The following is a 14,915-nucleotide window of genomic DNA, read 5'->3' on the forward strand; positions in this document are numbered from 1 at the left end:
TTTCCACAGCCCATCTTTACACTGTTTGGCTCCAGCTCAGAGGGGCTCAGGCGGATCACGTTCTGCTTTCCACCGTCCTCCTCTTTTTTCACAGATCTCAGTGTCCGTGAACATACACCATCATAGAAGAATATGTCTAGATGAAAATCTGACCCAAATTTATGTGCGGTTTGGGCTGTAATACGAGAGAGAGAGAATAGACTAACATTTGTAATTGTATAAACGTGTGTCTTGAATCCAGGCCAGGTGAAGAGGGAATGAGCAGCAGACTCAGGAATGTGTATGTCTACTCTGCTCAGAAAAGCACACACATATATTGTGGGCCACCCAAGTATGTGTATCATCATGACACGGTCCTTCATTTAACCTGGAAAATATTAAGGCTAAAATAAGCATGGATCTCGCACAGGTTCTAGACAAGTAAACAAAAGCTCTAGCAAAAAGCCTTTTTTTCATGGTGGGTAAATTGGATGAACGATTTCTAGCACAATACATAAGCGACCATATGAAAAAAAAGAGTTAGTTTGTTTTGAAGTTTCTGTTTAGTTTTTCAATTTAGTTTTTAAATGTTAGTATTTCAGGGCTGCCACAGTATGTTTAAAGATGTTAAAAGCTGTGGCTATTGGAATATGTCACTTTTAATGAAGTGGATTTGTAAGATTTTTAAATTTTATACAGTGTATCAGAAATTAATTTGAATAAGTTCATTTAAATGTATTTTAGTTTAGTTTTATTTTTTTTAACATTGCTTTTAATGTTTGTCGTTGGTTTTTTTGTTGCTTATTATGCTTTTTTTATTTCATGAAAATGTTTTCATTTTAGTTTTTGTTGGTTGTTTTTTCTTTAAAAGTGACTTTAATAATATTAATGACAATTATGTTTACAATCAATCATTTAACAGATGCTTTTATCCAAAGTCACTTACAGTAAGATTTTTTATTTGTTATTTTTTGAAAGAAGTCTCGTTCATAGACTGCATTTATTTGATGAAAAATACATTAAAACAGCAATGTTATAATTTTTTTATTATACTTTTTAAATAACTGTTTTCTATTTTAATATATATTTTAAAATGTAATTTGATATATATTTTAAAATGTAATCTGTTGTGTTGGCAAAGCTAATTTATCAGCAGCCATTACACCAGTCTTCAGTGTCATGCGATCCTTCAGAAATCATTCTAATATGATTATTATTATCAATTGAAAAAAGTTGTGCTGCTTGATATTTTTGTGTAATTATAAATTATATGATATTACATTCTTTAAAAAGAATAGCATTTATTTTAATTATTTATTTATTGTAACAATGTAAGTCTTTACTATCACATTAGATCAATTTAATGCATCTTTGCTGAATAAATATATTAATTTCTTTAAAAAAAGTCTTACTGATTAGGACAAACAAGTTGAGAAACACTTAATTAGACTCATGTTTAGAAATTTCTGGCAGCCTCCTCCTCCTCGAGCTTTTGTTGTAAGTTTTAAAGTGGGCAGCCATTATGAATTATATCTGACAGCTTCTGTGTCAGTGCCCTGAGCCCAGCACAGCTGCCTTATTTGGGTTATTTGCTGCTTTTTAAGCTTGCACCGTGCCAAAAGGCATGTGTCATTCATTCAGACTGGATAGGAAACAAGAAAAGAGAATGAAGGTGAAAGTACAAGAAGAAAAGGAGGAGGACGAAGAAGTAGGAGATAGAGGAGGAGGACAGAAACTTGAGGATTGTTCTAAGAATCAGTGTGGTGTTGTGCAAGGGAGGCACAATAGAAGATGAAATTGATGTAGAGAGGGTGGAGAGGAGTCGGCTGAAGGGGTGGTAGATGCACGCAGCCAATGACAATCCAGAAAGGCTGACTCATGAGCGGTTAGATGTTGTTCACAAAAGGTCCCAAAAGCCAAGGAACTTACAAAAACAAGTTACTTTAATCAAAGGAAAGGAAAGGAGAAAGAACAGAAAGCTATCTTTACGGTTTACTGTGGTGTGGTTAACCCTCTCTCAGGAACAACCGTGGTTTTAGGGGGAGGGGGAGAGAGGCCCGACTGAGACCCACAGCAAGACCTTCCCACCTGTGTAAAGGACAGGAGCCAGAGAAGACGCTTTAGTTTGGGCTACAGCACTCTCTCGTCCACTTTAAACTAGACAAAAACAGACCATCCTTCTCCATAATTCGTTATTTATGTGCAAGAGCGTTCCAGAGGATCACAGAAAATTGGAGCTGGGCTGCGACAAATCATAAGAAACAGAGGGATTTTGAAGGAGGGAGGGAATATCGACAAGGAGATTCACATAGACAGAGGCTGCTGGAATATGAAGTCTCTTCCAAAGAACCAGGGACGGACCGACCAGATTTTGGGAGCTATGGCGGATATGCTGACATCTCTGGCGATACCCAATCAGAATTGGGTGAGTGACTTCTGTGGCCTTTCACATTGTACTTAGTTGTTGAACAATATTAATGCAACACATATGTGACTATTGCACAATAATATCTGTCCTAATTTTGTATTTTGTGCTTTGAGAGGCTTTAGGTTTCATTTTAAGTAGCATTTGCTTTCATATAGGTAAACACGATTTGCATGTAACTCAAAATAATGAAAGGCAGCTGGTTTTGCGTGTTTGGAGAACAATTCACATGCATTTTAAATTTACTGTAACTTAGCATGGTCATTATCATAATTCACTGAGCAGTTCCTGTTATTTTTTCAGAGATGATAAAGATTAACGGCCAGTGAAATCAGAAAAAGATGCATGAAGGATAAGATTATTGTCAGTCATCCAATCTAACTGGCTTGACTTCTGCAATTAATGTGTGCCAGTTTACAAAAGGAACTATTTGCAGATGTGCTCCAGATTGTGTATTTGTAAATTTGAGGAAAAGAAATGACAGATTAACTTAAAATGTGAAGTGTGTGATTCCTCTGTGCGTGTGTACAGCTTCAGAAAAACAGTTGATAGAAAGATTAAATGACCCTTTGTTTGTGAACATCCATGTTTAAAATCATGTCATAACAATGGCATCTATCAAACGAGGAACACATCACAGATAGGAAAGGAATTGAGGGATAAACAATGAAGTCAGTCAGAGAATGACAGAGAAGCATTTCGGAGGAAAAGTGAATTCTTTTACCAAAATTAGAGGGATCATACAAAATGCAGGTTTACATGTAGTCCACAAGAGAAAATAATAGTTGAATTTATAAAAATGACCCCGTTCAAAAGTTTACATACACTTGATTCTTAATACTGTGTTGTTACCTGAACGATCCAAAGCTGTGTTTTTTTGTTTAGTGATAGTTGTTCATGAGTCCCTTGTTTGTCCTGAACTGTCTGCTGTTCTTCAGAAAAATCCTTCAGGTCCCACAAATTCTTTGGTTTTCCAGCATCTTTGTTTATTTCAACCCTTTCCAACAATGACTGTATGATTTTGTGATTCATCTTTCCACACTGAGGACGACTGAGGGACTCATATGCAACTATTACAGGAAGTTCAAACACTTACTGATGCTCCAGAAGGGCGTGAAAACTTTTTGAATTTGAAGATCAAGGTAAATTTAACTTAATTTGTCTTCTGGAAAACATGTAAGTATCTTCTATAGCTTCTGAAGGGCAGTACTAAATGAAAAAAAATATTATATTTAGGCAAAACAAGAAAAATGTACTCATCTTCATTCTGTTCAAAAGCTCTTAATGCATGGCTTTTCCTTCTGGAGCATCCTTCTGAGCGTTTGAACCTTCTGTAATAGTTGCATATGAGTCCCTCAGTCGTCCTCAGTGTGGAAAGATGAATCTCAAAATCATACAGTCATTGTTGGAAAGGGTTGAAATAAACAAAAATGCTGGAAAACCAAAGAATTTTTGGGACCTGAAGGATTTTTCTGAAGACCAGCAGATAGTTTAACTGTTCAGGACAAACAAGGGACTCATGAACAACTATCACTAAACAAAAAAACACAGCTGTGGATCGTTCAGGTAACAACACAGTATTAAGAATCAAGTGTAGGTAAACTTTTGAACGGGGTCATTTTTATAAATTCAACTATTATTTTCTCTTGTGGACTACATGTAAACATCTTTTATGTGAAATATCTTATTCAGGTCAGTACTAAATAAACAATAACATGCATTTTGTTCCCTCTTACTTGGTAAAATAATCAACATTTTGCACATTCTGCAAGGTGTATGTAAACTTTTGACTTCTACTGTATATACAGTATATATATATATATATATATATATATATATAGTGTTACTGAGTTTAAGTAAAAGGGTATTCTCATTTTTCCCTCATGCTCTTTTGATGTCTAACAGTTTGAGTGACAGGTTCATCAGAGTGGTTTTAAAAAAAAAGTTACATGATTCAGAAAAAATGTTTGGAAAGCCTTAAAGAACAGTAAACAGCCAATCAGACCTACGGCTTGACAGCTATTTTGAGAAGACGGCATGCGTGTGTTTGTTTATGAGGAGATGTCTTAATCAGCGCTTGTTTCCTGTGCCTGCAAGTGCTCTAAATTCCTCCTAAACACCCAGGAGAGTGTCTTTCATGTGTCACTGAAACCCATTACAGCGGTTTTGCATAGATTTAGCAGATTCTGAAAGGTGTATGTAAAGTTTTGACTTGAACTATATATATATAATATATATATATATATTTGAACTGTGTTTGTATGTATGTATGTATATATATATATATACATACATACATACATATACACACAGTTCAAATAGTTTAAGAGCAACAATGCAGAGGGTTTAAAATATCACGCTTTTGCATTTTTAGTTCCACTACCCTTGCCAAAATAAAGTCTGAGGAGGAAAACATTTGCGTGAGGAATGTTAAGTCTAGATGGTAAGAAACCTTCTGTTAAGAACATAAAAGTAAATGTGACATACATCAAAAAATCCCATTTCACTATCAGTCTATTGGATAAAGAATTCCCAAAATATTATTGTTATGAAAATATTATCTTGCATATAGTCAACCTTTGGATCTGTTAAATATTTTCCCCCTAAAATCTTAATCTTTATTGGCAATCTTCAGTATTTGTTATGGCTCAACCTAGGTAGGGCAAAGAGAACAGCACTGAAAACATACTAAATTTATGATGAATTAAAGGGCAAAAATGTCAGAATTTGTGTGTATATATACACACACATACACACCATTCAAACATTTGGGGTCAGTAAGATTTTCTTTGAAAGAAAGTAATATTTATAACCAGCAAGGATGCATTAAATTAATCAAAAGTGACACCAAATCAGCATATTAGAATGATTTCTGAAGGATCATGTGACACTGAAGACTGGAGTAAAGACTGCTGAAAATTCAGTTTTGCCATCACAGGAATAAATTGCATTTAAAAATATATTAGAGTTTAATATATATATATTTTTTTAACTGGAATAATATTTCACAATAGCACAATATTGCTGTATTTTTTACTGTATTTTTTATTAAATCTATAAATGCAGCCTTTGTGAGCATCAGAAACCTTTTTCAAAAACATTACTAAAGTGAAACTGTTATATAAACATGTTTAAACATTCTTTAACCATTGTATGTGTGACTGTGTTTGAAAATATTAAATTATTAATTAAATCAGTAAATAATTACATAAATATGACCCTGGCTGTGAAAACCCAGCTTAAAGTCATTCTTTTGTGATTTACTGTTTTCTAAAATCATCCTTCATGGGGTAAATACCATTCTGTGAAAATGTAACCTTGATATCTTTAATATTGACTGAGTAAGGCCATGTCAAAGATTGGAATCATAGTGAAATTAATGGTTGAAATCAAACGTTGATGCTTGTTATCTCATAATTAGCTTTTGAGACTTTAGCCTGGATTTCACAGACAGGGCCACAAATATCTAATATCTAAAATAAAATATGTAATATCAAATCTCCCGTCATGAAGGTTTATATATATTTACAGCTGAAAATACACATTTCAAGTATAATTTGTGACTGTCCATCTTTGGTCGTAGAACTCGGAGGGTATTGAGCACCTGAGTGTGACACAGGAACAGAAAACAGGAAAACAACGCCCATGGGACACAGAGGGACTGAATTGGGATGATATGTCCCGGGACAGCATGGAAAGACTACGAAGAAGAGATAGAGCAAGTAAGACAAAACAACCATATTTGGTCAAATGTTGCTTGACTTGACTATTAGTAGGTTATACATACACAACAAGAGTTGCCAGTGATCAACTCCAACGTGATGGATATGGAGCCAAGGCACATTTAAAAAAAAAAAAAGAACATGAAGTTTGAAGATTGACTTGGCGCAATCTTGACCTTCAGTAACAAAGGAGTGTATGTCAGTGTTGATGTTGATGTAAGGCCATGTTCCTGTTTAAAGCAGCTATCATTTCTGTTTGAACTACGCCACATGTGATATCAGGAGTTGTTTTGATCTGCGCAATATGCTTAATGACAGAGTGATATCCTTATTATGGGCTGAAAATTGTATCTTTCTGCTGCACTCAACCCGCAGTACAAACAAACATTCTGGCCTACAGTGTTTAGGGTTTGCCAAATATTTACAAGTGCAGTTAACACTATCAGCATGTTTTGGGTGCTCACGTGAAATTATAATGGTTTCAGCATGGGCTGAAAATAACTTCACCTAAGATTTAAAGGTGTGGTAAACACTGTGGGGCTATCAAAACATTGATCTGTTTGTTTGACCATTCCATTAGCAGAATATTAGTAACAGTGGATAAACCAATGGCATGGGTTTGGGGCTGGACTACCTGTTTGTCTGACCAATGGAAGACACGGTGTATAAGCAACCTGTTTGAAAACACTCATTGAATGCTTCTCAGTACTCAGATGGTTCCTTGTTTCTCCAGCCCATGACCTGGAAATCCTTGACCATGAAGATGTAGCATATAAAAAAAAGAAATAAGTAAATAAAACAAAAAAGCACCTAAATAATACTAATGTATAGCGATGCAGTTGATCTTAAAACTTCACATCTAACAAAATGTGTGCTATATAAGTTTTATAAATGCATAAAGATGTTTAAAAATTCAGACATTTGAAATAAAACATGGAAAAATAACAATCTGAATAAAATGTAATATTTAAAATCATTTAGGGCTAGTCCAAATGCGCAAATAACTGTCTATTATGAGTGACTCACTGAATCATTCAAACGATTCCTTCAAACAAACTGATTCATTTAGAAACTAAATAACTAACACGAGTGAATCACTGAATCGTTCAATCAACAGACTCATTCAAACATACTGCTACATTCAGGAAAGAAACGCCAGTTATGTGTTGCTTAAAGATGTGCAACAATCGATCCTGTTTTTGTTTTGTTTAGTAGGGCTTACTCTTGTTAATGCAGCAAAACTAGACATATTCACTGGCGATATTATGTCTAACATGTAAGTTACTCATTATAAATTTTTTGTTTATTGAAATATGTTGACAGCTGGATGCAATTACAGCTGGAAAATGACAGTTTTTTGTATGTATTATTATTTTAACTACAGTCCAACAATGAAAGTCTGAAGGGGTAAATAGGGCTAATGATGTGTTTTGGCTGTGAGTGAATTTGTGTTGGGTGTAGATAAGTTCAGGTAACAGAGCTCTTATCAGATCGGCTCTGTAACAGGTCTAAGCAGGTGGTTAATGAACCACACCCTGTAACTGTACTGCCTGAACTGATAATCAAACTTATTTAATCAAGTTGTAGAGAGGAAACGATCTTTGCTAATCTTCCATGACAAAAACTGGATGAAAAGCTGCTCTGAACAGCTTCCAGATGGGGAGACCCACTCGCCTGCCTTAAGCCAATGTCAGTAAAATACACTACTTGTCGTAGCTATGATTATTTGGAGTTAAACGCATTAAATTGAGTTCATCAGAACAAAAAAAGAGCTTTGTAGTCGGATGGGTGCTGAATACTAAGGTATGTGACATGTTCAGGACGTGGTGTATTATAGGAAAGGAGCCCTAGGATGTTTGTCGCAAATTAGACTGCTTAGATGAATTGCCGTGTCAAAGCTGTAGCTTCTAAATATTAGTTTAAGACATACCAAGAGCAAGCACCAGTGCCCATTTAACCAGGGTTGCTTCCATATGTAAGTTTACTTATTTTGTTTACTTCGAAGCTGTAAATGAAAACAAATAATTGTAAACGAAAATTCACAAGCGATGACCGAAATGACTACTTCTCAATAGGATAGTTCACCCCAAAATGAAAACTCTTTTGCATGTCATTTATTCACCATTATTTAATTCTAAACCTGTAAAACATTATTGGAGCACAATAGAAGTTCTGAAGAGATTGTAGCACTTGCAATTACACTGAATGAGGACTAAAGCTTTCAAGCTTCAAAAAAGGATGTAAAAGCACCATTATGTGTCATAAACACCAAAAGTAATCCATGACTCCAGGCGCTAAATTACAAGTCTTCTTCAGCTGCACAGTAGCTGCAGAATACACTATTCACTGACAATCTTGCTTTCCAGTGAACTGTTCACCACTGTGTATCTATCACCAAAATGAATTAAGTAACCAGAGCTGTGTTTCCCAAAAGCATCATGAGCCTAAGTAGATCACAGAATAGTTGGCACCAATGGTTCCTTTGATGTACTTATGATAACAATGCAGATCAGTCCAGTCCAATTGAATCAGTGAGTCATTCAGACTGGTTTTGTGCACTGATTAATTAAGAAGATTCAAATCAAAAGAATGATTTGTTCACAAATTAGATATTACTGTTTCTCTCATGAACGTATCGAAGTAAGCTTCAAGTGGATAATGATTAAAAATATAGTTCATCCAAGAAACAAATTGGCTGAAAATGAATTCACTTTCTGCTATGAGGCGCCACGTAGGATTTAAATCAAACTTTGCTTATCAATACATACATAAAACACGTGCATATACACCTATAAATTACTCACATATACATGTATACTATTGGATGTTCAAAATATATATATGAAATATACGTGCACACTAATATGAAATCCATACCAATGCATATTATGTTAGTAATAAATGCATATACACTTGTGAATAACTTGCGTATACATATAAACTTGATGCACACATACACCTATAGACACTCGCTAATACATATAAACACGATTCATGCATATACACCTACAACAACATGCGCACATACATATAAACTCGCTGCACGCAGACACACCTATACATACTCGCATATACATATAAACTTGATCCATGCATATACACATATAAACACTCGCACATACATATAAACTTGATGCGCGCACACACACCCATAAAACACTCGCGCAAACATACAAAATAAAATTCACAAACATATTCAATTCTGATAAGAAAGACACATGCTTTAGTTGTGCATATATGTATATGCAAGTGATTTCATATGTGGATGTGCGTGAACTTTTCAGTGCAAACGGAAGACATTTCAGTGTAAAAGGAAGCAGCGGCACTTCCGGCGGGACATTTGAACATGCTTAACGTGGCTTAATGCATTAAAACAGTGTTTTTAAAAGACCAAACTCAATAAACACATTAGTAATAAATCATACGATGTATAGACAAGCAGATGAGTCCAGAATAAGAATGTAACGTGTTTAATGGCGGAGTAGAACTGTTTCAGCAAGTCCTGTGGCAGTTTGAACTTCCTCAGCTGGCGAAGGAATTACAACCTCTGCTGGGCCTTTTTCACAATGGACTCGATGTGATTGTCTCACTTCAGGTCCTGAGAAATTGTGGTGCCCAGGAATCTGAATGACTTCATTGCAGTCACAGTGCTGTTCATGATGGTGAGTGGGGGGAGAGCAGGGGGGTTTCTCCTGAAGTCCACGATCATCTCCACAGTTTTGAGCGTGTTAAGCTCCAGGTTGTTAAGACTGCACCAGACAGCCAGCTCCTAATCCTCCTGTCTGTAGGCAGAATTGTCACCATCCTGGATGAGGCCGATCAGTGTGGTGTCATCTGCAAACTTCAGGAGCTTGACAGAGGGGTCTTTAGATGTGCAATCATTCGTGTAGAGGGAGAAGAGCAGTGGGGAGAGAACGCAGCCCTGAGGAGCTCCAGTGCTGATGGTGCAGGTGTTGGATGTGAATTTTCCAAGCTTTACTAACTGCTGCCTGTTTGTGAGGAAGCTGTTGATCCACTGACAGACAGAATTGGGGACGGAGAGCTGTGTCAGTTTATTCTGAAGGGTGTCCGGGATGATGGTGTTAAAAGCGGAGCTGAAGTCTACGAACAGGATCCTCACATAAGTCCCTGGTCTGTCCAGATGCTGCAGGATGAAGTGCAGTCCCATGTTGACTGCATCATCCACAGACCTGTTTTCTCTGTTGGCAAACTGCAGGGGGTCCAGTGATGTCCTTCAGATAAGCCAAAACCAGACTTTTAAATGTTTTCATGGCCACAGACGTTAGAGCCACAGGTCTTTAGTCATTAAGTCCAGTAATTTTGGGTTTCTTTGGGACAGGGATGATGGTGGAGCGTTTGAAACATGAGGGGACTTCGCACAGCTCCAGTGATCTGTTGAAGATCTGTGTGAAGATGGGGGCCAGTTGGTCAGCACAGATTTTTAGGCAGGCTGGTGACACACCGTCTGGGCCTGGTGCTTTCCTTCTTTTGTTCTTTCTGAAGACCTGACACACGTCATCTTCACTTATCTGAATTGTAGGTGTGGGGGAGAGGGGGGTTGCTGGAGGTGTGAATGGTTGTGTGGAGAGGTGTTCAGGGCGGGTGTGATTTTTCAAACCTGCGATAGAACTCGTTCAGGTCGTCTGCTTGTTGTTGATTCTCCAAAGTGCTGTGGGATGGTGTCTTGTAACTGGTGATATCTTTTATACCTTTCCACACTGAAGCAGAATCACTGGAAGAGAATTTGTTCCTTGTCAGAATAATTCCTCTTTGCCACTCTGATCTCCTCTTCCAGTGTGTATTTGGCCTGTTTATACAAGGCTCTGTCCCCATTCCTGTAAGCATCTTCTTTGGCCTGACGGAGCTGTCTGAGTTTTGCAGTGAACCATAGTTTGTCATTGTTGTAGGTTAAATAAGTCCTGGTAGGAATGCACATATCCTCACAGAAACTGATATAAGATGTTACGGTCTCTGTGAGCTCATCCAGATCATTTGCAGCAGCTTCTAAAACAGTCCAATCAGTGAGAGAGAAACAGGCTTGTAAATCCCGCTCTGTTTCATTAGTCCATCTTTTAACAGTTCATAATACAGGTTTTGCAGATTTAAGTTTCTGCCTGTAGGATGGTATAAGATGAACCAAACAGTGATCAGAGAGTCCTAAAGCTGCTTGTGGGACATATGTGTCCTTTATCGCTGTGTAACAGTGATCTAATATATTACTCTCTCTGGTGGGACATGTGATGTGCTGTCTGTATTTTGGCAGTTCGCAGGAGAGAACTCAAATGTTTCTCATTCAAAGCTATTCATGCAAGGCTTCAGAACATGCAATTGAATCCTGTTGAAAATAGCGAATGGAAAACATTGTTCATTTGTATCCTTTTGTGTTTCACAGACGAAAGTCTAGTAGATTTGGAACAACATGAAGGTGAGTTAACAATGACACAATTTTTATTTTTGGGTCAACTGTTGCTTTAATAGCAGTCTGTTTAACCAAATTTAACCAAAGTTCTCAAAAGAGCTTTAGACATTTTGTAAGATGCCGTCTTTTCAAGTTAATACTTTTCAGTTCCCCATCAATAAGATTTGAAGGGCTCAAAGTGAAATTTCCATTCCTTGCTTTGTCTATGGCTAAAGGGGCCCCTGCAGTACTAGAAGAGCTAGAGGCACAGGAGATCCATCTGTTAAAGATTAGAAACAAGATGCCGTTTAGCAGCTTCAGTGGAATCACAGGACAGTGCCAGCATTCACTAAATCACATGCAGACATGTAGCTTGCACACATTCACCCTCTTTTTTACTCCATTTTCTTCTCTTCCTTACCAAAAGCTTATGTCCTGCAGTCCATTCAGGACATTTCGTTGGATAGAAGCCCTCAAGTCTTCACTAAATCCTCAATCTTCACTTTCCACATAGGAGTCTCAAAGCACGTCATAGCTCTTTCATAACAGGGTTGACTGTGGATGATTACACACATGTTCAAAATAATATGTATGCCCTTCAATTATTTTCCTTTGTCTGATTGAATGCTGGAAGGAGGCAGCAAGAGCAGATTTTTCCAAGGTGAATCCACAGTTTCCTGGGCCTATGACCTCAGATAGTGAGAGTGACATAATCAGATCCCTGTGCTGAGATGTATTTGCTTTGAATATTTTATGTGACGAAATATTTCACCTTTTAAAATTGCAGGGCACTTAGAATTATTTGTTGTTCATAATTTTTGTATTATTAATTTTAGTGGTTCATGTGCATGTGAGTCACAGTATTTTTTGTTCATAATTATTTTATTCATTATTCTTCATTCATTATTTAGTTACAGGAAAGCTGTTTGGCTCTGCCATGTGTTGCTGATGTATCTTTCTCTTGCATTCAGAAAATAATCATGCTTCATCTACAGTAGAAGATGCCTGCTGTGCAAACAAAGATTTTTTTGGTGCTGATATTTGACATAAAACATTATGTAGTGGCGTATCTCAAAAATCCTCTATATATGGTTTGTTCTGCAAGAAATGTTCATCCATTCATAAGTTGGCCCATTAAAAAGACCCCCTTTCCACATATTCCTTAGACTAAAAAAAATAACAACACACAGCTGGGGGAATGTGGAGTCAGAATTCCCAAGAGACCCATAGGCTAAGCGAGTCCCAACCTTAAAAGGACCTTTGTTACCACAGCTTTGGAGCTGCACTGCCACACTGGGGAAAATTGGTGGTGGTTGCCTCAGTCTTTCCCAGTGTGTGTGTGTGTTTTCTCATCTATATGTTTTATTGAGCATGTTCAATGCATGTCAAACCTTTATTAGAACATAAACATTGACATTTATTGCTACAGTGTGTCTATTATCCAACCTAACTTATAGAATTCAGAACTGAAGTAGCGGCGTCCTTTAAATTCATGAGAAAGAATTGGCCACACCCCACAGAAAATTGAGTAGAATTGTCATGTGTATAATTCTGTTTGTCTATCATTCTGTCTGTCATTCCGTCCATTTATTGTTTTATATACACTACAATATAAAAGTTTGGGGTCAGTTTTTTTTTTCTTAAAGTAAATTGATACTTTTATTTATCAGCAATACATTAATCAAAAGTGACAACAAAGACTTGTGTTGATTTCTATTTCAATTAAATGCTGTCCTTTTGAACATTAAATACGTCAAAGAATCCTGAAAAAACACAAACTCAAACACAGTTTCCACAAACATTTTAAGCAGCACAAGTGTTTTCAACATTGATAATAAGAAATGTTTCTTGAGCACCAAATCGGCATATTAGAATGATTTCTGAAGCATCATGTGATACTGAAGACTGGAGTGGCTGCTGAAAATTCAGCTTTACCATCACATGGACAAATTACAATTTAGAATATATTAAAATCTATTAATCCTGTTAGTTGTCATTATCTCTATAGTTCTGTCATTCTAACTGTCATACTTGTCTTCTGTTCTTCTATTGTGCCTTTAAAGCCTATGAACTTCAAGAATTTTAAACTATTTTATTTGGCTTTGTCAAGCCAACATTCAATGTTTATCTAGTCAAACTTTGCCTTTCTAGTTCAATGATTTTTAATACATTTCTCCATTTAAAATAATTTTCATTTGAATTCTACTTAATGACATTTGAATTGCAAATCTTCATAATTCATAATTTTGCGACGTCAATTCAAATGTAGAAATACTATTGGATTTGAAATGCATTCTCAGTTCAATTCTAAATTGTAAAAATATGTGGCTCTAAGCTTTGCACTTCACAACCACAAAATACAACAGAAAAACAGTCTATATAGAAAGAATAGCTGTACAACAAAATCTAATTTAGGTCAAATCTTATATAAAAAAAACCAAGAATTGTATACATTCTCTTGAGTTAATGCTCCAGAGCAGGAGACACATTGATAAACTGCTGGCCTCTAGGCCTGAAGCCAAACCTTCACACCCAGTAACCATCAGCCATCATCCTCTCAATCAGCTCCTAGAACATTTTAAGCCCGTGTCAGGAGGAACATCGTAAAGCTCTAGGGCTGTTTGTATTTTTCTTGGCATTGTGTTTTTCCACTTGATGTTGATATATGGTTACTGTTGGGTGAGATGTATCCCGTTGTTGAAAAATCTGTGGTTTAGGATGGAGTTTGGGAATCAGATGGGTCATGTGGTGGACGTTGGTCTGTTTTGTTTTGCCTCTTTGGTCCTAACTGGTGCTTTGTTTGGTCATTAATCAGAGCAGGGGTTGCTACACTTTCCCCCAAATGCCTTAGCCAGGTCCTCATGATGAGCAGCGCTCTGGGGAGATAGTCTTTGATCTGAAGATGAGAAAACGGTAGCCTGACATTGTTGAGTCATTGTCTTTTTGGCTACAGGGCTGAGAGAACAACATTCATGCAGACAGAGACAGCAGTCTGCAGAGATCAGATCTAATGATCTGCTTCTTTATGTATCAGGGAACAAAACTGGTTCACAGATGGCATTTCCACACTGTTTTATGAACAGAAATTCCAGGATGAGATAAAGGACTGAGAGAAAATGCATGCTGTTAATAGTCATCAGAATAAGACGTAAGAGGAGACTTTATATGGAAATGGTAGCAGAAGTAGTTTGGAGGCTGTGTATAGTATAATTTAAAACAGATATGCCTTACATAATCTCTGCATTAATCTGTGGTTGAATGGACTGTGTTGCATGTCTAGATGGTAAGAAGGATTGTGTTTAGATTGGATAAACCTATATGTTTAAATATCTCATCACTAATCTTTGAAAATCCTGAAAATCTTCCTCAGGATATCTTAGCGGATAGATTT

The 14,915-nt window shown here is 36.7% G+C and overlaps 1 protein-coding gene across 1 annotated transcript in view; it reads left to right on the forward strand.

The window, feature by feature from the left end:
* The first annotated feature begins 1,724 nt into the window (after positions 1 to 1,724).
* LOC306860548 (rho guanine nucleotide exchange factor 25-like) overlaps positions 1,725 to 14,915 on the forward strand; it is an 80,885-nt gene continuing 67,694 nt past the window's right edge. The window contains exons 1-2 of the mRNA XM_079402289.1: positions 1,725 to 2,404; positions 5,988 to 6,126. Of these exons, the coding sequence (XP_079258415.1) occupies positions 2,309 to 2,404; positions 5,988 to 6,126 (235 nt within the window). The 5' untranslated portion in view covers positions 1,725 to 2,308. The remainder of the gene's footprint in view (positions 2,405 to 5,987; positions 6,127 to 14,915) is intronic.

This window comes from Barbus barbus (assembly GCF_936440315.1).
Source record: "Barbus barbus genome assembly, chromosome: 41".
Taxonomy (NCBI): domain Eukaryota; kingdom Metazoa; phylum Chordata; class Actinopteri; order Cypriniformes; family Cyprinidae; genus Barbus; species Barbus barbus.